The sequence below is a fragment of the Aptenodytes patagonicus genome, chromosome 7 (genome assembly GCF_965638725.1).
Source record: "Aptenodytes patagonicus chromosome 7, bAptPat1.pri.cur, whole genome shotgun sequence".
Lineage (NCBI taxonomy): Eukaryota > Metazoa > Chordata > Aves > Sphenisciformes > Spheniscidae > Aptenodytes > Aptenodytes patagonicus.
The window spans coordinates 41,557,034-41,579,897 of record NC_134955.1 but is presented as its reverse complement, the minus strand read 5'-3'; the positions used below and the strand labels follow the sequence as shown (position 1 = coordinate 41,579,897).

At 38.6% G+C, this 22,864-nt stretch overlaps 1 protein-coding gene across 5 annotated transcripts in view; it reads left to right on the top strand.

Moving 5' to 3' along the window:
* The window catches only part of PRKD1 (protein kinase D1), a 151,535-nt gene extending 141,948 nt beyond the window's left edge, over positions 1–9,587 (top strand). For all 5 annotated transcript variants that reach the window (XM_076344964.1, XM_076344962.1, XM_076344963.1 and 2 more), the window contains 2 exons: positions 6,319–6,404; positions 8,609–9,587. In XM_076344964.1, the coding sequence (XP_076201079.1) occupies positions 6,319–6,404; positions 8,609–8,827 (305 nt within the window). In that variant the 3' untranslated portion in view covers positions 8,828–9,587. The remainder of the gene's footprint in view (positions 1–6,318; positions 6,405–8,608) is intronic.
* The last annotated feature ends 13,277 nt before the right edge of the window (positions 9,588–22,864 follow it).

Below are 22,864 nucleotides of genomic sequence, written 5' to 3'. Positions count from 1 at the left end.
TCCCATTCTGTGTTCCTTATTCAATTATTGGTCTTAAGGTAAAATTCAATTGGCTTTTAAAATTCTAAACTGCACTAATAATGAGGCAATAGATTTGTAAAAACACATGACCCGTAACAGTTTAAACTGCATGATTATATAAAAAATACACTTAAAGTCTGGCAGGTTCAGAGCAAAAACATATGGGAAGAAATTATGTTTTGGAGGAAAAGTGTGTCATGAATGAAATAGTGTGGTCTGTGTTAGTTTATTTTCTTGAGAATTACTTTTTCTGTAGCATTTCCTAGCAATTTTTAAAATAGAAAACTACAGTCAATCACAAGCCAAGAAAGAAGGCAGAATCCATTCGAGGATAATATTTTTGAGTGTCTAATGTCTTTCAGTTGCTATCAACAGTTCTGTCTCCTCTGCCACTCGGGAATGTGGTCTAATCATTGACTATGACTCTTTTCTCTCCATAATGTGTCTGTCTGATGTCATAACATCTGGATTTATCTCATCAACTCTTCCTGCTGAGCAATTCCAGCTTTTTTGTGCAATGCTTTGTCTGTCCTCTTCCCCCATTAAAACTTAATCTAGAAAAACTAAGATCTTTCAATTTTTGTAGCTCTCAGAAATGTATTTTTCCCAACTGATTATCCATTCGGAACATTTCTGTGAGCATCTTTTCCCAAAGCTTAGCCCTCACGCACAAAATCCTTTCTCTAACTTCACCAAACCCAATCGCTTTACATTTTAAGGTTTTTCAGAGATTGTGTATATATATATACACACACACATGCACAATCTCACAGATTCCTCCCTAGGGAATTCTGATTTCCACCCCCACTAAGCGGCTGCATTTTCCCACCTTCTTCCAATAGCTTCTCTCTTTTGAAAGAATACTCCCCAAAAACGGAGTTTGTGTTTGTATGTCTAAATTGAATTGTAAGATGTTACTGTAGAGAGGTAGTTTCTGTGGTAAGCTTTGGGTATCTTGTATAAAACCAGATTTTGTCACAGCCATTCAACATTCCATTGCCCAATCTACTATTTCTGTTCTGTTTTCAATGATTGTCAAGCCAGCTTACATTTCCAAATTCACCGAATTGCTGTATGACAATTTGACCTTAATTCAGGCTTCATTGTGGAATTTTGCTAGATATTAAATACAGAGGAATCTACTTGCAGAATTCTCTCCTATTTCATAGCTTTAAATTTCACATCTGTCAAACGTGGAGCTATTTTCAACAGCATTCCTGTTTGTTTCCAACTTTGACCTTCCAGTCCACCAAATTTGCATCATCTCAAAAGATTTATTATGTCTTAGCTACAGGTTACTCCTTGAAGGATTTTGACCCTCTGCCTGTTAGTGTATTTTACCTAGTGTGTCTTCACTGTGGTGGCTGTTCTTGTGAACTGCATGGTCCTAAAATGTGCTATGTTAAGCTTTGGGTTATTCATAGTGTCTTTCGTTCTGTTGTGGAATTTTCATAAATCATTGTATTCATAATTTTTTTTCATCAGCTACCAACACAGCTATTACTACTAGCCTGATGAGCTATGTGATGGGCACACTGTTGATTAGGTGCTTCGCATTACTTCATATTATTAAATAATTTGTGAAGAAACAATGCAATTTCTTCCATGCATTAAATCTGATCATGGTGTGCCTGTTACACTGCTTTTGAGTCAGAAATAAATACCACAGCTGCCTTCAAGCCAGTATTTATATAGACTTGTTTCAGCATAACGCGAACAGGAACTCTGTTTCACACATTAATGAGAAAGTCACATGAATACGCATTAAGTACGAGGAGGTCAAATGCATGTTACAGCTCAAAGATGCTCTCTACCTCAGTAAATTTTTAACTAGCTGTTTAAACTAAGGTGTTGGCTCTACTTACACGTTTGCTAGGATAGATTAGTATTAGAAAACCTCTCTTGTAGAGGTGCAGCTTATAATTGCCAAGGATTTCTTGAATCCGTCTCCCTGAAAATAGCAAGCTCTGCCAGCTGAAGATTATTTTTTGCCAAAATAACTGCATGTATACTACAGCATTTGTCAACAAAGCTGTATTGACCAGCAATAGAGAAGGGGTTTATGTGTATGAAAAAATTATGCCACTAATCAACAGAGCTATACTCAGAAGAATCCAGGGCCTAGGAAGTCCTAAGTTTTACATTAATGGCAGCAGCTTAAATTTTTGATAGTGATGGCTGTAGGAGTAGCTAATATTATGGGTATACTCTAAAAATTCTGGACCCAAGTATAAATTTATTGCTAATTCAGCACTGCTTTTCTTGATATCCTTAAGGTGATTTCTTTTTTATAACTTATGTGAAAAGCTAAAGTCTGTATGGTAGGACTAAATGAATGGTAGGTTCATAATAGGGTTTTCGGATATTTCGTAAACTTCTGTGTTGATGTGTGAGTTACATCCTAATTGAGTTAAAGCAGTCATTCCTATGAAAACTGTCATTATTGTGTTAATTTGACACTTAGGGTGAAAATTGTTACTGTGTCTTTACTATAATTATTTGCCATAATAATAAAGTACCATAAGCAGTTTAGAAACATGAACCTCATGACTCTGGAGGTTCTTTCCAGTAAAATGCAACTAAAGAGCAATCTTTCCTAAAATCAAGGGGACATACAGCTTTTTAAAGCTGCATTTGAATCTTCCCGTTGGGGATTCTGCTGAATGATCACCTATGTAAATGACCCATAGTCATGCTACTGCAGCAGTTGGCTAGTTTATCTCCTTTAGCAAAGTCTCCAGCTCCTGGAACTTGATAAGCTCTCAGCTGGCTACTTACACTATCCTTAGATCATGGGAAGTAAACAGAAGCCCATAAATGTGTTAGGAAAAGCAATACCATAATCCTCTCAGAGCTTGCATACAGGTTGCTTCCTTGGTGATAACCTGTTGGATTCCTGTAGAAGGTGTGCAGACCATAGGTGGTCTTTCTAACTCTCTGCATTTATTGAATTATTAATTTTACAGAGGAATATTATAAAATTTTATAAAGCTCCTAAAATGTCTGACAGGGATTACTTTAAAACCTGATTAAAAAAAATAATCAGTCTCTAGTGAAAATTAATAAAATTTAATTTAAAATACAGTGTAGTTGCTCCCCTTTCCTCAAAACTGCTTTATCTTCCTAGACAGAAAATTTAATTTCCTAACATTTGGTGCCCCAATTTGGTCCCATGAATCACACTTGAGTTGTATGTCTAAACTAAATGTTAATACCTTCCAAATTTTTATTTCCAGTGCTTTTAAGCAGTACAACTCAAAAAGTAATCATCAAACTATTAATTATCTATTTTTTTTAAAATTCTGAAATTGAGTCAACATGAATCTTACTGTTTGTCCATCTTATATGAACTGTAGCCAGACCAAATTATGTTAGGTAGTGGCTGTGAGGAGACTATCAGGACAGGATGGTTTTTTGTAAGCTGAAAGAGAGAGAATAACCAGGATCTTTCCTCATTTCCTTTGAGTAGTCCCACAGAACCTATCAGTGTCTGAACCTCTACAATTTAGTTAGCAGCAGTTAAATTCAGAGTTTTCTCATTAACAGACTATTCCAGATCCCTAAGGAAATCCTTTAATCCTTCAGTTCCAGCACTCAGCCTGTCTATATTGAACTCCCTATCTTCTGCTTTCCTTTACACAGCACTGTCCTTTTGTTACCAGTACGTATCGCCTGCGTCTTGACTTCTAATACTCAGAACTCTTACGCTTGACAAGTGTTTTTTCTTGGATTGCATGATTTCCTGGTAAAAAATAGCAAATCCTTTTTTGCTGTTGAAACTCGAGTTTGATCTCATTCTTCACCTACATTTGAAAACGTACGAAGGGAAATGTTACTACATGTAGTATGTCATTGTCCTGAAGGGAAGAAAAAAAGGGGGCAAAGGGTTCTTCATCCTGTTGTAACTTGGGGGAGGCTGAATAACTATGTATAATTTCATCACTTGTAAGGCTCACGGTCATACCTGCTTCCAGTGGGTTGGACAAAAGATCCATAATAAAGACATTATCAATACTCCATGGCAGGAAGAATATTCAGTAGGTACTTGGCAGTTACATAGGCACATCTTGGGAAACGTGCACTTATGTCTCAACCATTAGCTGACTGAATTCAGTTCCCTGGACAATCAACTCTTTCTTCAAGTTCTTGACCTATTTGCCAAACTGAGATTCATAGTGAATGATAAAAAATTATCTCTGAAGATCATATACACCTGAATACCACTGAAGATAATAAATAAATAGGAACCCTATTAAATTCACATTCAGCACTGGCCTATTTATCAAAAGACAGACTGAAGTCTTACTGTAATTCTGCTGAATTTAAGGGTAAGCTGACAGTGTTGCAGAAGATGCTGATGTTTGCTGATACCCAGATTTACTGCAGTGGGTAAGAACTATTCTCCTCTTCCAAGCGTCAGATGGCCACTACTTTTTCCCAGTTTATATCAGAAGTCACTCTATAACTGGTCCGTGGCATATGACTGACTTTCCTGTCTCTTCCTCATAGCTTGGAACTCAAGAACTTCTCTTGCTGATACAGACGAAAAAGATTAACCCTACTGTTCTGGAAAACATGAGTTTTCAGAGTGCTGTCATCTATCAGTAGTGGTCCTATTGGCTATCTACTGGCTTTCTGATCCCACATCTACTTCACAGACATTTTGAGAGGGAACAAAATAAATATGAGTTAGGGAATTTAGCATGAACTGTACTGTACACTAAAAGAGACAGTAGCTAAATATGTTTGTCCACAACAGAAAAAGTAAAATTAGGACCATCTGCTCCAGGAAAAGCATGGCTAAGAACCTCTGGCAATGCTTTGTTTGTCAGAAGTCCTGAGATTTGTTTTATTTCATTCCCACAATGGCTTTGATTTCCAAGTTAATATTCAGCACCAGGAAGTCAGGGGTACTTTAGTAATAGTCCGTTATTGCTAAGAATAGTTTTGTCTGTCAGACTTACTGCATACATGCCATATACATTCCCATTTTCCTGGACATTGTGCTCATTGTGCTCTGCCCCATGGCAGAAATGCTCAGAAAAGTCTAGTTAGCACATGGAGCCTGGAGAGAGGAAGCCTCTGTTAAAAAAGAAAAGCTTGTCCACGTTGCTGCACAAAATGCACCTCAGACATGTACCAGTTTAAAGAATCCTGTCCCATCTCCTGCTCTTAAAACAGACAAGATGATTATTCAGCTCCTTCAATATCTAGCTGGCAACAACGTCCATCTGACATGTTTCAGACCCAATTCCCCTCGGTGATGCCATGTTTCTGTGTTACTTTGAAGACCATCTTTCCCTGTCACCGGGATATAAACATGGAAATAAAGATGTAAACCAGCATACTTTGCACAAGCCAAGGGATTCTGTGATGAAATGGGAAAGTGGCAGTGATGTTATAATTCCTTGTGATGTCGGTTGTTCTGTAGCAATAAGCTTCCCCCAGAACACATGCCGAACATTTAGCACCACCTAGAACAGAATTTAACCTTTCATGATACCCTCTTTTTTTGTTTGTTTGTTTGGTTGGTTGGTTGGTTTTTAATGGCTTTATTAGATGCATTCAAAGCTCAGCAATGTCATCCCAGAGATTTTTCCAAATGGGTCACTCAGTGCAGTTCCATGCACTGGTCATTGACTCATGGGCTTCTTCCCTTCAGGCACCACAGCACACATATCTATAACTTCACTGAATCATCAACTCCTTCAAAAACACAGAAATTAAGAAATTTGTAAAGAAACCCTCTCGCCTTTATGAAACACCAGACTGCTGACTAGCAGGTAGAAGCAATGCTCAGTTCAGAAGAGTAGTATTGCAAGACTTAGTGACTTACAAAACCCGATTCTTCCACACAGTGCCTGAAAAGGTGCTGCTATCAGTCATCTAAAAGTGATACTGAGAGTCTCAGAGAAATATATGCTTATATATATATGTTTACTGTGGTACCTGAAGAATACTGTAGTCCTCACTTACATGAGATTTTTTTCACTTGAGTAGGAACTGAGTGAGAATTATCTTCAGAATTTGCTGCATGCCTTGCAAATGAACACACAGAGGTAGTCAGTATACAAGCTAGCAGGCAACTGTTTAGTAAAACAGTTGTAATCCTATTAGGAAGGGTTGCATGGGTACCTTCAGGGACATCAACATTGACTGCAGTTTGTAAAAAGCTGGAGTAAGGAGGGACAACTGTCCTCTTTTCACAACTACCGTATGTGTTTATCTCTCTGTTTGTATGTCCTAGTTGAAACAAATATATTTAAACTGATGTTTTCCAATATTATTTCTTTCTAGCTATTGATCTCATAAATAATTTGTTGCAAGTGAAAATGAGAAAGCGCTACAGTGTGGACAAAACATTAAGCCACCCATGGTTACAGGTATTGCTATGAATTCCATGTTTTTTCCTACGTATTTAGGCTCTAAGTATATAAAAAGTTTTCATCTTTAAGCACAATAGAATCTAAGCAAATCTACAAACCTGTAGATGTTTTCAGATCCTGAGAACCTCATACTCCTTCACCAATTTACACATATATTCTAATTATTTTTTGAAGTATTAGATTCCAATGCTGAACTCTCATGTTTTCAAAATACACTACAAAAATATTTTATCATCTTGTTTGTCTACTGAGAACATGATAAAAAAAACCCTTTATAGTAATTTGACTTACATTTTTTCATTGCCTGGAGTCTACCCTGATTCACTTCTTATTAAAACTAATCAGTGGTCTGCCGTTTCACAGTCATCGGAAGAACTAGTGAAGTTGTATGCTTTCTGGGAAAATACATTAGCCACCTTCAATTGAAATCTTCAGCTGAAAACTGAAATGTTATGAATTTTTGAGATGCTAGCAGCCACTGTCTTCTGTTCCTCATATGTTATTTTTTATCCTGGCAGCAGCCAAATCACTGCGTGTTGAAAGACCTAAAACAGAATTAGTGCAGCAAGCAGCCAAGGCCTGTCCCACCGCCTCCAGCCAGGGAGCAGGACAGGCTGGGGAAAACCCTAGGCCAGGGCATTGGGCACCTCCATGGGGCGGGGATGGGCCAAGGCCAGGCTGGGACATCAGCTGGTGGGATCTCCCAAGGGATCCACATTTGCGTGTAGGAAAGTAATCATGACACGGGCATGGCACAGATTAGATGCATAGTCCACAATCCCAAAGGAATCTTTATCCAAACTGAGAACTGGCTCCTGCTCCAGTACCTTATATTTGCAACTGTTTCTCAAAGTAGAGGGTGACCTGCTGGTATAGGAGGAAGAGGAGTGCAACCTCCCACCCCACACCGCGCCTTCCCTAGGGACAATTCTCCTGGGCTTGCTTTCTTCCTCCCAGATTTCCTGCCACTCTCCAGTCTTTTCCTCCAAGACCGTCCTTCTCCCTGGCAACCATTGCAGAATGCATTTGTCTGAGCCTTTGGGGACCAGACAGGCTAAGGCCTGCAGCAAGGATGCTGGCTGTCTCACATGATGGGACAGAGTCCTTCACCTCTGTACATCCACTTTTATCGCTTGTGCAATAGTGAGTGGAGGTGAACTAAGGTGAGGCAGTACAACACGAGCTCTAGCACCATGGTTGAGATGAGTCCTCTTTCCAGCAGAGCCCAACCTTGTGGCCTAAGGAAGGATAACAGTGGTGCGGGGCAGTGAGACTTAGAGGTGATTTCTGAGAGGATGTCTGTGTAAGAAGTGGGCCAAAAGATGTGAGATACTAAGGATGAAGGCTTTCATGCATTTACAGTGTGTGGGCTTTCTGGTGCTTTGGCTAGGTGACCAGGGTTGTGTCTTAGGTTGAGACAAGGTGAAGGAGAAAAAAGAAAACTGGATACAGGATTGTGAGCAGAGGTTAGTTTGCATGGGGCTAGGATTGGCTTTATTACTGCAGCTTCATCTATGCTTTGGGTGGGAATAAGAAAAGAAATTATTAAACTTGAGATATACTTTAGGCAGACTAGAGGCTGCAGAGCATGATGGTCTAAACAGTGTGAGAACCAAACCAGTTTCCAGCCTTACTCTTGACTGTCGACATGGAGATCCAAAGTACCTTGATGTTTAGATGTATACATCTCTTTGAGCATACCAGTAATTGCCTAAGTTTGGAAAAGCGGATTTTTTTCTAGGCCAAGATGAATTCATATCCTGCACCATTATACTGAGATGGAGCAACTGTCTTGACTAGCTGATATGGATCACTAGGATGTACGTGTATGATTTAAAGATGTTTCTTCTTCCTTATTCATCTTGTGACTAGTGCAAGGAATCGTTTTACCACCCATGCCTCATTTAGATGTCATGGAAATCTGTAGACTATTGATACGTTCTGCAAAACAACCTGTAACATGTCCATACTATGCTTATGACAGAGATTAATAGAATTAATCTATCAAATAATCCTCTAGAAATGAAAGCTATCTCTATAGGCAGATTTTGTATTTATTAATTATAAGATTTTTCCATTCTGGAGCAATAGGGATGCATGACCTTTAGATTGCCGAGTTAACAGCACTTTGCATATTGGTAGTAGAAGGGAACGTAATTTATTTTAGGAATGTTAAAACTAATACTGTTATTCTATTTCAGGACTATCAAACCTGGTTAGATTTAAGGGAACTTGAATGTAAAATGGGGGAACGTTATATCACCCATGAAAGTGATGACTCCCGGTGGGAGCAGTATTCAGGAGAACATGGATTGCAGTATCCAGCCCACCTTATCAGTCCAAGTGCTAACCACAATGAAAACACCAAGCTAGAAGAAACAGAAATGAAAGCCCTCAGTGAGCGTGTCAGCATCCTTTAAGTTGCATCCCCTATAATCTGTCAAAACACTGTGGAATTAATAAATACATACGGTCAGGTTTAACGTTTGCCTTGCAGAACTGCCATTATTTTCTGTCAGATGGGAACAAAGCTGTTATGCTGTTACACTGTTGATGTATCTGAGTTGCCAAGACAAATCAACAGAAACATTTTTGTGTGACCAACTGTGTTGTATTCACAAAAGTTCCCAGAAACACTAAACTTGTTATTGTGAATGATTCATGTTGTATTTAATGTATTAAAACCTGTCTCCACGGTGCCTTTGCAAACTAGTGTTTTTCTTACTTGAGCCTCATTTTGGTAAGAGAGAACTTTCCCGTGAAGATCTGGGGGGTTTTTTGTGCATCGTTAGTATTGTAATTGTAAGCAAACTCTTGAAGAGTAGATTATAACTGCTGTTCTGTGAACAACTTCTACCATTTGGTTAAAAGCTTTATTTAGTGTCGGAAAAATAGAAAAAGCAAAAAATAACGAATTCCATAGCACTGTACAGTTTCAAATCAGATAACCTGTGTGTATGTGTTTGTGTGTTTGTGTATATAGATACAGACACAGACACACACACTATAACTTGCTCTTAAGCCTCAATGCCTTAGTAATGTAAACTGCAGCATGTCGGTTGTATTTCCCCTTTTCTTAAAATATTCTTCTCTAATATGAATATTCTCTAATATGTACATTCAGAAGCTAAATAACTTGTTGACTTTGTGTATGTTTTCAATAAAAGTCTTGTTAAAATAGGTTCATTTGATTAATCTTTCTGTTTAAAAAATCCCTGGAATGGCATCAGAAGTAGGTGGAGTAAATTAGTTCATCATTAAGAAGCCCATGTGGAGCTAGGTAGGAAAATGCTGCCAGCTAACCTGCGTACCTGTAAAACACACTTTGTAAGAACCTACTTGGACTGATTTTATATCATAAGTTCAGTTTTGAAACATGCTGGGGGAGCGGGGAAGTTCAGTACACTGATTTTGTACCAGGGAAATTAATGGGGATCTACTTTTTTGGAGAGATGTGCTGCTTCTGCTTTTCCACTGAGTTCGATTGAACTGACAAGGTAATATGCATCCCTCCCGCCCTCCTTCCCCTGAAAACTTTAAAGATATTAATTTTCATTTCTAACAATTACTTAGTGTTCCAACACTAACCCATTTAGCTTTAACTGTGAGAGAGGTACAGGCTGCACTGTCAAACACGTGCCAGAGTAACCCAGTGACAAGCTGAAAATTATTCTATGTCACAGGCTATCTCTGAAAAAAGCAGTTGATATACAGGTACTGAAGAGAGAGGTTAAAAAAGAAGAGAGACATGGGATGAGAGGCAGAAGTGTGCAATGATAAGAGCTACATACAGTAAACCTCTACTGATCAAATCTTGGCTTTATGTTACAGTCATGAGCTTTTCATCAGATAAATTAATTCTTGCCTTGAAGAAGAGCTTTGTCCAGAGGAAGTTTATGCCAGATGCATAACATGACCAAAGCCAGCAGAATTTTACTTATTTTGCACCTCTACTGGACAGATAGTGTGTACTGTAGAAGAAATGAAGAAAAAGCACCTTTATTCAAACAGAAAAAATATATTTTCTAGAAAATTAAAAAGTATTGTGAAAAATGACTTATAAATCTCTTCTTCCTCCTCCCCACCTCTTTTCCTCTACTCCCGCTGCCAAAAAAGAAATCCTTTTCCACTTCAGCTGGACCCTGAAGGAAGCTCTCTGAAAACACCGGCCTTGTAACAGTTCTGAAACAACTCTGGCTGGGCAGAGTTTGAATGTGTTGACTTTTCTGCCATGCTGTAGTGTCTATCTTTTCAGTCAGGACTTTCCTACAAGGCTAAATTTGGCTAATCGTTGGCCATTGTTTCTTTTTCATTCCGCCTCAGTCTTAATCTTAAATTAGCTGTAAAATAAACATAAAAATAGACTCAGGCTAATTAACAAATTTCTGTCAGTAGAAGTGTATACATGTGTGTATATTTCAAAGCAAGTCCACTTAAAGGTGCAGTGGTGGACTCACGGATATATAAAGATTACATTCTGTTCAACAATGACAACTCCAGGAGTCAAACCAAATTAACTAACTTTTCTAAAAGGAAATTGAGGAGAATTATCAGAATCATATAGACTTTGTTCAGATGCTGATATCATGACTGTTCATAAGGAGCCGTGACCTCACAGAAGTGCCTTAATTTTGTTGTCTCATTCCCCTACGTTAACCAGTAACAGAGATTTAGAGGTCTGCTTTCATATTGATCAATTTAGATGAGTCAGGATTTTATTAGTGGCTTGGTTTTATTTACAATTAGTGTACCAACCCTTGAGCAAAGGTAATTTTCAACAACACATTTAAACTCTCAAAAATAATCAAATAGCGTACTGGCACTCTGTTCTCAAGCACGGACACTAGTCAGGAGATTAAAAGAGAGAGCAAACTACTTTGCAGCTTGCAATGGCATCTCTAAGAAGCTGGGTGACAAAACTAAAAGCAGTGCAACTTTTAATGAAGGAAGGACACTGAGTACTTACACTAACCCCATCATCTGCTGGTTTCTGCCATAACAATGCTTAGCATGCATAAGGGTTTGCTAAGCACAGACCTATGTTGATAAACATATTTAATCTCATGGAGCACTTTTGATAAACTGTTTGCCAACAGAGCAGAGACAAAAGTATGAATAAATTACTCCTCTGAGAAACTTTCTGACTAGCTACTAAACATGATTTCAAAGGAATTCTTGTTTTATTACTAGGGGCACATTATACTTTTTTCCTCTCCATGCCTGTTGGTGGGGTTTTTTTGAGCACTGAAGCTTGCTTCATCGCTTTAAGGAACTTGTGCAAATATTCATTGCTTTTCAAAAAAGAATCTGCCATTAGCCAATATAATAAATTAAATTTTTCCCTGCTGCTGTTCAAAAATGTTGCACTGTGAAATTTGAACTGTTTGCAGTTCAGCCAGACAGATGAATTCACTGATTCCTAACTCAAAGCCTAAATGGAAACTTGCTCTTCCAGATACATCAGCATCAAAGCGTACTGAAGCAAATCTGGGATGGTGTTGTCCTACACAATTTTCCTTTGCTCGTTTTACTCAGGAAAAAGGAACAGTAGGCTGCTCTGTAGTAATGTTTCCATGGCCTTTACATTTTCCATTAGGCCAACAGTTCCTGCGCATGCATCACAGAAGCAAAACCAACAATGGTTATGCTGCACATAAATATCGACCTGAGGATCTATTGATGGTATTTCCTTTTCTGCTGCACTACTGCATATCATATGCATATCAAGCACATGTGTACACATAATCATGCATCTGTAGACATGTTTATTGTGTCAAAGCTTAGCTGTGGAGTGCAGAAAAGTAACCAACACGCACTTGGAAGCTAGAACTTCTGATTTATATTAAGTTGACATTTTCACTTCTACTGTCTTCTTTATTCATTCAGATACACTTTCTTTATCCGGTATCTTGTCCAGGCAGTTTAACTAACTCAGTGAACAAGGTGAGCAAAAAGCATGCACGTGCACAACCTGTACAACTCAACTGTCACGCAGCTGTTCAGCCACGTGTGACCATCCATCCACACCTTCACATCGTAGGATGGAAGGGAATTCCTGTCAGTGGGCCTTGTCTCCCATTGTCTCAGATACTACATCAGACCTCCTTGTTCTCAGCTTAGCAGGATCTCTTCAAAACTAGTTGGATATTCTGCCTTCCCCTTTTCTTCCTCCTCTCTCCTCTTTCCCCTCTACACCACACCTCACTAGTAAAAAGCCTTCCTAGAATCTCACCTCTCCAGTGGTTAGAAAGTTGTAAATCCTGACCTCATGGCAAGGCAATAACCGTCTGGTTTTTGTGCCAACGACAGTCTTTTTTTGTTTGAGAGGTTAAACAAACCAGATTATTTATTTTATGTTATTGGATAAATCAACACCTCTTCTGCACACCTGAATTTATCCTGGACAATGAAGTCACAGATGTGATATGGAAAATGCTAATAAGCTGAAAAAAAACCCAAACCCTTACTGGACTGATGGGAACAGATACTTGGCATCCTGTGAAATTAGGGAGAAAGCAAAAAAAAGAAAACTCCTAGGGAAATTTTAAGAATTAATCACTAGGCAGGTTAACCCCCATATACTACTTCAGTCCATAAGACACAGGGAGAAAGATCAGAGTTGAGTAATTATGGATTATGGTGCAGTATTATTCAGAAATGTGTACCAAAATATTGATATCCTGGAAAAGCTCTGCTTCATGCAGATAAACCAGAGCCCTGTCCCTGTAGCTGTTCAGCACCCCAAACTTTGCTCAACTTATGACTTTCCCTGAGATATTTTTTTTTTTTTTTTCTTTCTAGAAAGGTAGGCTATAATTTATTCTAGCAACAAAGGCAGGCAACCACATACTGCACTGGCCACTTCCTACCTCATGACCAGACCTATGGCATCTGAACCAAAAGTCTCATATTCCTGGGGTTTACTCTGCATGTGCCAGATGGGAAAGAGCTCAGCCAAATCAAATGTAAACTAGAGGAACTGTCTTGGTAGATCAGGTACGTTTCAGTGGTGACAAATTTGACACCTGAATGGGATGCAGTTTCACCTTGCTTTTTGCTTAGCTTCTTCCTAGCAACTGGAGCACATGAATGCTGAAATCAGGGTCTACTGGGTGAGCTAATATTTGTCTGTGCCTCTTACTGAATCTTTGCTTTGCTTCGGTGAAGAACAGGGAACACACATTATAAGAAGTGTAAACTATTTTGCTGCCTTACTAAGCACATCTACAAACTTGAGCATCAGCTGTTCACAAATAAGAATTTAAGAAAAGTCTACTTAAGTTTCAGACTGAAAAGTTGCTATATTGAAAGGTCCCATGAAATGAAATGTTTTGCTTGGGCATCCAAGTACTAAGGTCCTACACCCTAGGGCATCTAGCTCTGCTGTGAGCCTGGAGGGCCTGAGGCCTCACGCTGCAGAAGTCTGCCAGGCAGGGTGCCAACCAGGGGAGCTACAAGGAATCCAGGCATGATGGAAACGTGTCTTTAAGGCAAATACTGAAATCTGTAAGCATGTGTGTGCTGCCAAAGTTTGACAAAAATTGGCAGATTCTGCTGAAGTATTTCTATCCAGACAAACTATTTTCCAATATGAATTTATGATACATTTGCCAACTGTAACTTAAATAGTTTCCGATATAACTTCCAAAATGAATAGTGACTTATTGGTGACGACCTCTTACACTTTTAATGGGGACTGATTTTTCAGAAAGTCCTAATAACTACACTTTGAAAAGCAAGTAGTTCATTCTGGTTCCTCTGTTGACTTAGGCATACAAAAACATGACTTAATTTTGAGCAGTTAGGTCACTAAATTTAATAAGTGGAAAGTGTACTGACATATTTTTATGAAAAAATGAAAATTGACTTGAGGGACCTGGCTCACATTTACCAAGTAAAGAGCTGCAGCAGTTTAAGATGTTATTGTCTCAGCCCCCAGCTGTTTGTTACTGGCCTTATAACAGAGCAAAAATAGAACATTTCAACTTTTCTAGTTGACACTCAAAAACATCTAAGCACAATTTCAATCTTAATGTTTAAGTTAATTCGCCCGATTGTGAATTAGAGCTGCGATGCTCCATTCTGCCAGCTCTGCCATGGGGACACACCTGGGAAATGGGCAGGAGGGGGAGTGAGGGTATTGCACTACTGCAGCCAGGTTTGCCAGAAGTCACGTGTCAGAGTCCTTAATTGCATTTCTCAAAAGTGAATTATGAGCTTGCAAGCCCAAATCCCTGAGGATTTCTAGGTGTCTCAGGCTTCCTGGTTTCTTCTAAAATAGGATTTAAGGTCCTCAGTGAGTAATTAAGGACTGCTGAGGTTGCTAACCTGCCACTTTTGCTCGTGGCATTGTATCTCTACATGTGCTCACCACAGATGATCACTACAGGTGTTATGAAGAGGAATCTTAATAAAAACAATAATTAAGGTGATGTTAAAAACCCACACTCATATAAAATGTATATATCCACAGGCCTTATTCTTTAATGTGTCAAAAGGAAGTATGTTCAAAAGCATGTACAGTCAAGAATATTCATGGCACAAAGTGGTGAAAAGTTAGAGTAGGCATTTGGCACACAGCCCCAGACTGGAAAAACCTCTAATAGGCAAAATGAGACCTACTAGTAGAAACATAATGACTGTAGTCTTTCATAGGGAAATAAGGAGGTCTTAATAAGGAGCACTTTTTATGTTCCTGGGTTGAACTTGACTTTACCTTAATCCTAATGGGAAGTTTTGTACATCAAAGTTCCATCCGGAAAATGGGCCAGTTCAAGATTAACTGCTTTGAGTCTGATAATGGCCTTTTCATATTCATTGTGGCCTGAAAACAGCCTCCCTTGCCTAAAAAATGCATATGTATGTATATGCATATACATTAATGGAAAGTTGGAAGAGTTCCTATTAAACAAGCAAAGCATCATCAGAAAGTATTACACATTTAAAATTGAAATACCCCTCTCATTCTCAGAACTCAATAAAAAATGAGGGAAAAATTTCACAGACGCTTGGTTTTCAAGGTCACAACATTTCAGGAAATTCAGAGGAAGTTGTAGGATTAGGATGATGAATCCATACTAAAGAAATCAGAAAGAGCATAAAGCAAAACTGCTAGATATCCAGAATTCTGTTCCCCTTTTTGCAACTATTGAGATACGCAATGCTTTTACCTTTTCTAGAAATTTATGACTATTAGCCACTTGTCTGTGAGAAAGTAGGCAAATACCACTGTTTACGTTTCACAGCTGGGGTAACACAGGTTTAAATACATGAACTGGCTTGCTCAAAACAAGCTCACATTAAAAAAAAAATCAGCCTCAAAAGCAGTCTCAAAACAAGAGTACCTTCACAGCCGGACATTATCCCAACTTATATCTTAGTTTTCGTATGGAATTAATGACACTTGGAAAATACAACATTCAAAAATATGCAGGAATGTACAATATTCTCAGTCAGCCCCTCATTACGTTTCTATATTTAACTCCATTTGTAGATGGCAAACTGACAAAGGAAGTAAATGAATGACTTGGGAGCAGAGAGCAGTAATCTGGAACTCAAAGCCAAGAAAAGGCACGCATACTAGGTGATGTTTTCTCACCTTTCCAGGTCAACTTGGGTGCATCCAAAGAATATGCACCCTTAGACGAGATGTTCTGTGGGAGACAAAAGCTATACTGTGTGCGTGAAGTGGGAATTACAGTCCATTTACAAAGAAATCTTTTTGTCAGACATTTAAAGAAGTTGTAAATATACAGACTTCCTGCAACTACAACCACAGTTGCCTCAGAGGTCGCAGTGGCCACGTGCTAGCTACTGAGTAAAGGCACAGCCCTTGAAGTCCTCATAACAGGCACTAGCTAGCCACGACAGATCCCTGGGTTTCTGACCTCGTTCAGCACAAATCTCTTAGCACGTTGCTAACAAAGTACTATGACATAGTTTCATAGTACATTAGATTAAACTGCACCTGTGCATGTCCTATCCTTATGCAAAATGTGGAGCACCTCTCAATGAATGTTGAGAAACCAGTCTTGCAGTTCAATGTAATAAAGAATGCACACACAAATAGACTAGTGTGTCACCGATGGGTGATAGCACTTAAATCCTTCACAGTGCTATATGAAAAAAAAGCATGGTTGCATGACATAATTTACTCTTTTGATCAAGAGGATAGAGGTGTCAGCGACTGTACTAGGACTATCAATTCTTCTGCTTCTTGTTTCCCAGCCTTCCAGCCAAAGTTGAGCTTGCCTGTCCCTGGAAGCATCTCGTGGCTGAGGCTCCAGTGCCTGGGGTAGGGGACACTCCCTGCCCTTCCTTTAAAAGCCTCAGAGCCCTTTGCCCTTGCACAAGCCCTTGCATCCACCCAGTTCCTTTTGCATCTCACAGACCTCCACTGTTTCCAGATTTACTGTAGATCTGCTAGATGCTTTTGCTTGAAAGAAGGCTCAGGCAGCTTTTGGACAGAAGGAAGAAGACTGCCTACCAGCTTCTTCCACTGTTACAGCAGACAGCCTATGAAGAGAATACCTCCTTGGCTCTGGGGAAGGAGACAACAGAGTGGGAAGGCTAGGTAGTGCAGAGGGTGCAGGACTAGTATCATAAATACTGCAGTATTTTTCATGCTTAATAACTCTGCTATCACAGATATTTAAAATCATGGTCCACATACTCCATGTCTAATTTGTTTTGCGCAGACTTATTCATGTATTCGTAGCCTTAAGGGTGACGAAATTATTAATTTATTACTCTAATCCTCTCTCAATATTTGTACTCTTTTGTTGGCTAAGCTGGGGCTTTTTACCAGTAAAATTATATCGGCACAGCCTCTAGAGTAGAGATATTTATATGAGCACAAAAGTCTCTTATAGCTATACAGGTTAAATCCCTACTTATACAGAAATATATATACATGTATGACTAGATCCAGACAATAATATCACTTTAACTAAATCCACATGAGTAGCACAACTTCACTGTTCAGACAAAGCCTTAGCCTCCCTTTTCAAATCACTTTGCCAAGTAGCTGTCATCATCTTATGATGTGGACAATCGTACATTTGCCTGAAACCACCAAACCTATCTCCTCTGAGCCAAGTGGGTAACTATAACCATCCTAGATTGAACTCAAACCAGTGATCAAAGACAAAAGTGCCAGGGTATTGCCAATTTTCTGAGCCATCCAGTAACCAGACCTTGTGTTGTCTGATTTGCATAACTGTGAAATGAAGGACTGTGTGATTTTACTCCATTCCCAATATCTTTTCATACTTTTTTTTTTGTAGTAGATACTTATTAACAACTTCTTATTTCCAACTCAGTGCAGACTTTATTATTAAACTGTAATATTCAATAAGGAATCATCCTTAGAGAAAACTGAAAACGCTGAAATTCTATAGGACATCTCTCAGTAGAGAGATGGCTTTTGCTGTTACAGTCTGAAAAGCCTGAAAGCGGGCTTACTGCTAAGTTCTCATACAATTTGTAGTCTTTCAGGCATAGAAGCAGCTTTGTGTATTTGTCTACCTTGCCACCTACTGGCCATCTTGGATATCTGCATAAATGAGCTCGTTAACTGAGATGCATAACAAGGCCTGAGGCTTTTCTCAAAATTAATCAGTGATTGCTCTTACGCATAGACGAAGTATGTAATATGCCAGTCTACTATGACATTTTTAATGTGAAAATACGATAAGATAGGTACTGTCTCCTCCTGTCTGATGTGAGAATGTTTCAGAGTTTCCACTGCTGCTGCTAATTATTCTGTGTTTTAGAACAATAAGGTTCCCCTCTGTGTTCAATTTCCATAACAAAGCAATAACTTCTTTTTAAATATAGAAGCAGACGCCCAAGAGCTAGGAACTGATATAGTACTTCTGGCAGCTTCTCATCAGCCGAGTTTGCAGTGCGGTGCTGCCAAGCTACTTACAGGCAGCCAGTTCCAGCTAAACTTTAAAATAATGCTGCATAGAAAGAACGCTGAATGCCCCACTTTCAGTTCAAAAGCATTAGTCAATAAGACAATAGTAAGATATATAACTCAAATACATTCATTGAAATGATTAGCCCTTTAACTGATAATTAACATATTGTGCAGAGTCTCTATGAAGTAAAAAGGTTAGCTTGCATAAAAAACCTTCAAATGATTTCAATATAAATAAGATCCTGAAAGTTCTCTAGAACAGTTTGTCAAAGAAAAAAATGTACTCATAAGAATAAAAATTAATCTGGTTTACTTATATCCACAGAAGCCAAAGGCAATGTTTTTATCTCTAGATCTAAGTGATTTTTCTCTGAAATATAGCAGCACAGTGGAAAAACAAGTTAAAAACCACAGCTAAACTGTAATGAGATACACTTGGGGATAGAAAAAGAAAGTTAAGATATAAAACAACCTAAAAATTGATGCGCGCTGATTATTGCTCTTAGACTTCTTTTTCCTGCTTACTTTATACTTCTTGATATTCCTCCTGTTCGGTCCCACCACTCTTTCGCTTTCAAACTGTTCAGTATCTGGCCTCTAGTATGTATTGAAAACTTCGACAGTTTGCTTTGTTATTCACCATTTTGATTGTAGTCTCCTCCTAATTCTGTGTTCTTAAAGTCTATCTTCAGCTAAATTTTTTGCACAAACAACTAGATATCCAACTCTTGAGCAATTTAGTGTGTAGCTCACATCTATCCACCACTAGAGTTCCCCAAGTAAATATTCTGCCATTTACATAATTTGACCTTTCCCAGTAGATGTGCAGTTCAGTCCTCCATTCCCTTGCAAATTGTTGTGTTGTAGTCCACACACTACTTGTGGTGACATTTTCCCTGTTTCCCCTGCTACCATTTCAGCTTGTCTGTAGATCAGACATCACACGTGAATAGAAACGGTCTCTTCCCCTGGAATATCTTCCTGTGTGGTTCTTGTGTGAGCTCTTCCAAAACTGGCCATGGTTGGGCTCCTTTATATATTTATCGAATAAGACCTATTTCCAGCAAAGCCTTTCTGCTAGAGGGTCTTTACATTTGTCAGGGCAAACCAGCTGTAGGTCTGAAATGGCCAGTTTGGTAATGGATTACCTTTGCATCTCCTTCTTCTCTTTAGCTGGGAAGATTGAGAAGATGCTACATGGCAACAGGATAAGCATGGAAAAATATGGGCAAATAGGTGGCAAATGAAAATACAAGACTGCTTTCTTCCAGTCAAAGAGGCACACTTGGCAAAAGACAGAGGTGTTGGCTGATTGAACTTTGGGGTATGATAACATTGTTCAAGTGCAGAGTAGAGTAAGTTTGGTGCTGGTTTCTGAGCACAGCAATGTGAAGAAAAACAAATATTGCATCAAAATGGACTCTGCAGCAGGAAAGTCCATACACAGAATGCGTGTCCATTCTCGCTTGTAAGTGAAGCTTATCCATACATTCAGGAGACTATGTACGTTTCTGAAAAGGTAGCTGCCCTGTTATCCTACAGAAATTTGTGTATCAAATCTAAGTACAGTAAAAGCCAAATTCAGCATCACTAAGAAGTTTACCTATTTACAGGAATTGTATTACAAGTTAGATTAGCTACTGTGTGGTTCTGAACTTTCTAGTATACAGGCACTTTGCAAACTTTATTTTATTGATCTTTACAGAAGTCTTGTGAAGGGCAAACTACCATCACTCCTGTTACAAAAAAATTCTGTTGATAAAAAACATTGAAATACATCTCAGTTAAGCAGTTTTTCCACAGTAACAACAAAGTCTGTGGCAGAACCAGAACAGAAACAGAACTAGAGCTCCAGAAAATGAGTTTACAGTATCTTTGCCACAATACAAAGGTACTAATCCTTTTGTATCAGTGAAAGAAATTATCAGATAAGTTCAGGAACACATTTTTCCTCCATGTAATATCAGGTAATTAGATCCATTACTTGAATATTTTACTTCTTCCACTGTGATATCTTAGTATTTCCAAATTCAACAGCACTTTATTTCCTAGATGTCCTGAAAAGTGAGCCCTTGCAAGGCTCTGAACATGGCATTCAGACATTACTAGTCCCATTCGAAATTTGAAGACATATTTCTTACTGACTTAGGCATACCATCAGTCCCTTTCAGTGTACAGTTCCTTTGTTCGTTTGTCAAACATTCTTGAACCCACTCTGAACTGCACTATTGCTTCCCCAAAATGCGGTGGTTTAGGATCTGCACTGGTATGCAGACCCATCGCCTTCTGTGAGTATCACCTACCTTTACTCAGTTTTGTATTGTTTGATACTTATGAAAGAAATAAGTGAAAGCAACTTGAGTGGGAAAAAATAAAATCTTTTCAAAAAGCATTGGGTCTATATCCTGCAAGTTATGTTCTAAAATGCACCACTGTTTAATAAGAGCTTGTTCCCTATTTGAGTATGCCTTATTAAATAATGAAAACAAAATTAACAGACAAAGCAATCTAAATTATTTTGTTTACCTCTCTTCAGTGTTATGGTATTAAAATAGAAAGTGTAAGTATTTAAGAAGTTTGTGGGGGCAAAGATTAGCTTAGCAAATTGCTACCAGGAGATGGCACCGTTAACAAAATAATTTGAGTGCCACATGCAAGTTCCTCTCAACCATCTGTATGTCTGAGCTCTTTGACAATTCCAGGTGTTGTCTGAGCTCGATCCTGCAAATAATTTATCCAGGCAATCCTCACATGTGAGTGATCCAAGGCATGGCAAAAGGGTCCTGCACGCTGTGTGACTGGTGACTTATTTGCTCGGGTTGGCAGATCAGGATTTGTGCTGACTTACCAAATGCAGGAAGAGACTAATAGTTGCTGGCCAGTGTTTTCCTCCCTGATAAGTATATATTGATTTGGAAAAGGGATTGAGGGGATATAAGGACATATATATGTCCATATATATATATATATATATACACACACTGTTCTTTTTTTTTTTATCTTACTCTGCCTTATATAGGCTGCAACTAAGTTGCATGAAGAACTGAATGCAAATTCTCAGAGAAGTGCTGATGTGAAGTAGACTGGCTCCAATTACAGTTGCAAGAGCCGAATGCAAATATTCAAACACTCCTTCCCGGAGATGGAAGGTATGACTTTCTTTGTCATTCTTCCAACACTTCCAAAGAATAGCATTAAATGATTTTATATTTACAAGCCTGTAGGGAATCCAACTTAAAATGACAAGAACTTAAGACTCTGAGATCTTCCCCTGCCCTGCTCAGAGAACATCCCTGTGGTCAAATTAGTCCCGTGGAAGGTGAAGGACAGATTTCGGTTGATGACAATAATGTCAGAATGTCACCTGTTGACTACAGACGAACTGGAGCTTTGCACTCACGTAGCTTGCAGGATCGGATCCCTTGTGTGACAGGAAGCAAAATATTTGCCATGTGTTTCATTTCAGTTTCAAGCACTTCGGATTTTGAATCCTCTCGGTTAAGTAATTGATGTTTGAATGCCCTGTCCCCTGCTTGGTATTTTAAAATAAACCTTGCTATAGCACAGATTATGAATCCAAACAGCTGCTGTAGCTAAAAGCGTACTTAAATGGCAAGATGGCTCTTTGTGAATCATAGTAACTAGTCTTATATATATTGCTTCGGCGCCCAGGGAGCTAAATTTCATGTATTTTGGTTTAAAAGATTCATTATATAGATCTGGTGTTTATAACTTTTTTCTTTTTTTTTAATGTCTCCCCCATCACTTCCTGCCAAAAAAACAATTGAACAAAAAAATCCCTTGTTACCAATATCTGTTGTCAAACTTGCATTTCTCATATGCCACAGCATATGAGCTTATGAATCAATCTTTTGTCTTCTGCAAATGTAACCAGAAACAGTCAAAAATAGATTTTAACAAGCATTTCAGTAAGCTATTTGCAAGACGGTAAAACTCTGGCATAGAAGTCCCTTTAGGCATGATTAAAACATCTAGATAAAGATTTTTCATTTGTTCGTTAGTTTCATGGTGAGCTTTTAGAGGGCTGAATAAAGAAAAGAAAACCAGAGCTCAAATTTTGACTTTCTGTTGGGGTTAGGACAGGAGCTGTATGTGTGTATTATTGTAAACAAGCCAGGATGTGAAAACATGCAGGGGATAGTCAATTAGTCTGCACTAAAACCTATGAAAATGCTGTTGTAAGAAAGATCGCATACAGTTTTCTTGAAGCATGCCAGTGCCCATGTAGGATCTAGATATGAAGCCTTCATTCCACTACTAAAACAGAAAACAGAAATTATAGCAACCATTGCTCAAAACATGCAAAACCAGACAGAAGGTAAAATATATGGGCACAGTGATTGAAAACAAACACAAGGGACTGAAAGCAAACTAGTGTAGAGATCATTAGAAAACCAGGAGGCAAGACTGCAATACAGTACCATTTGATTCATTATAGAAACAACCTAAGAGAAGTAAAAGTAGAGTAATGCTGTCAAAAAGGAAAGAACTGGGGAAAAAAATCAACAACTGG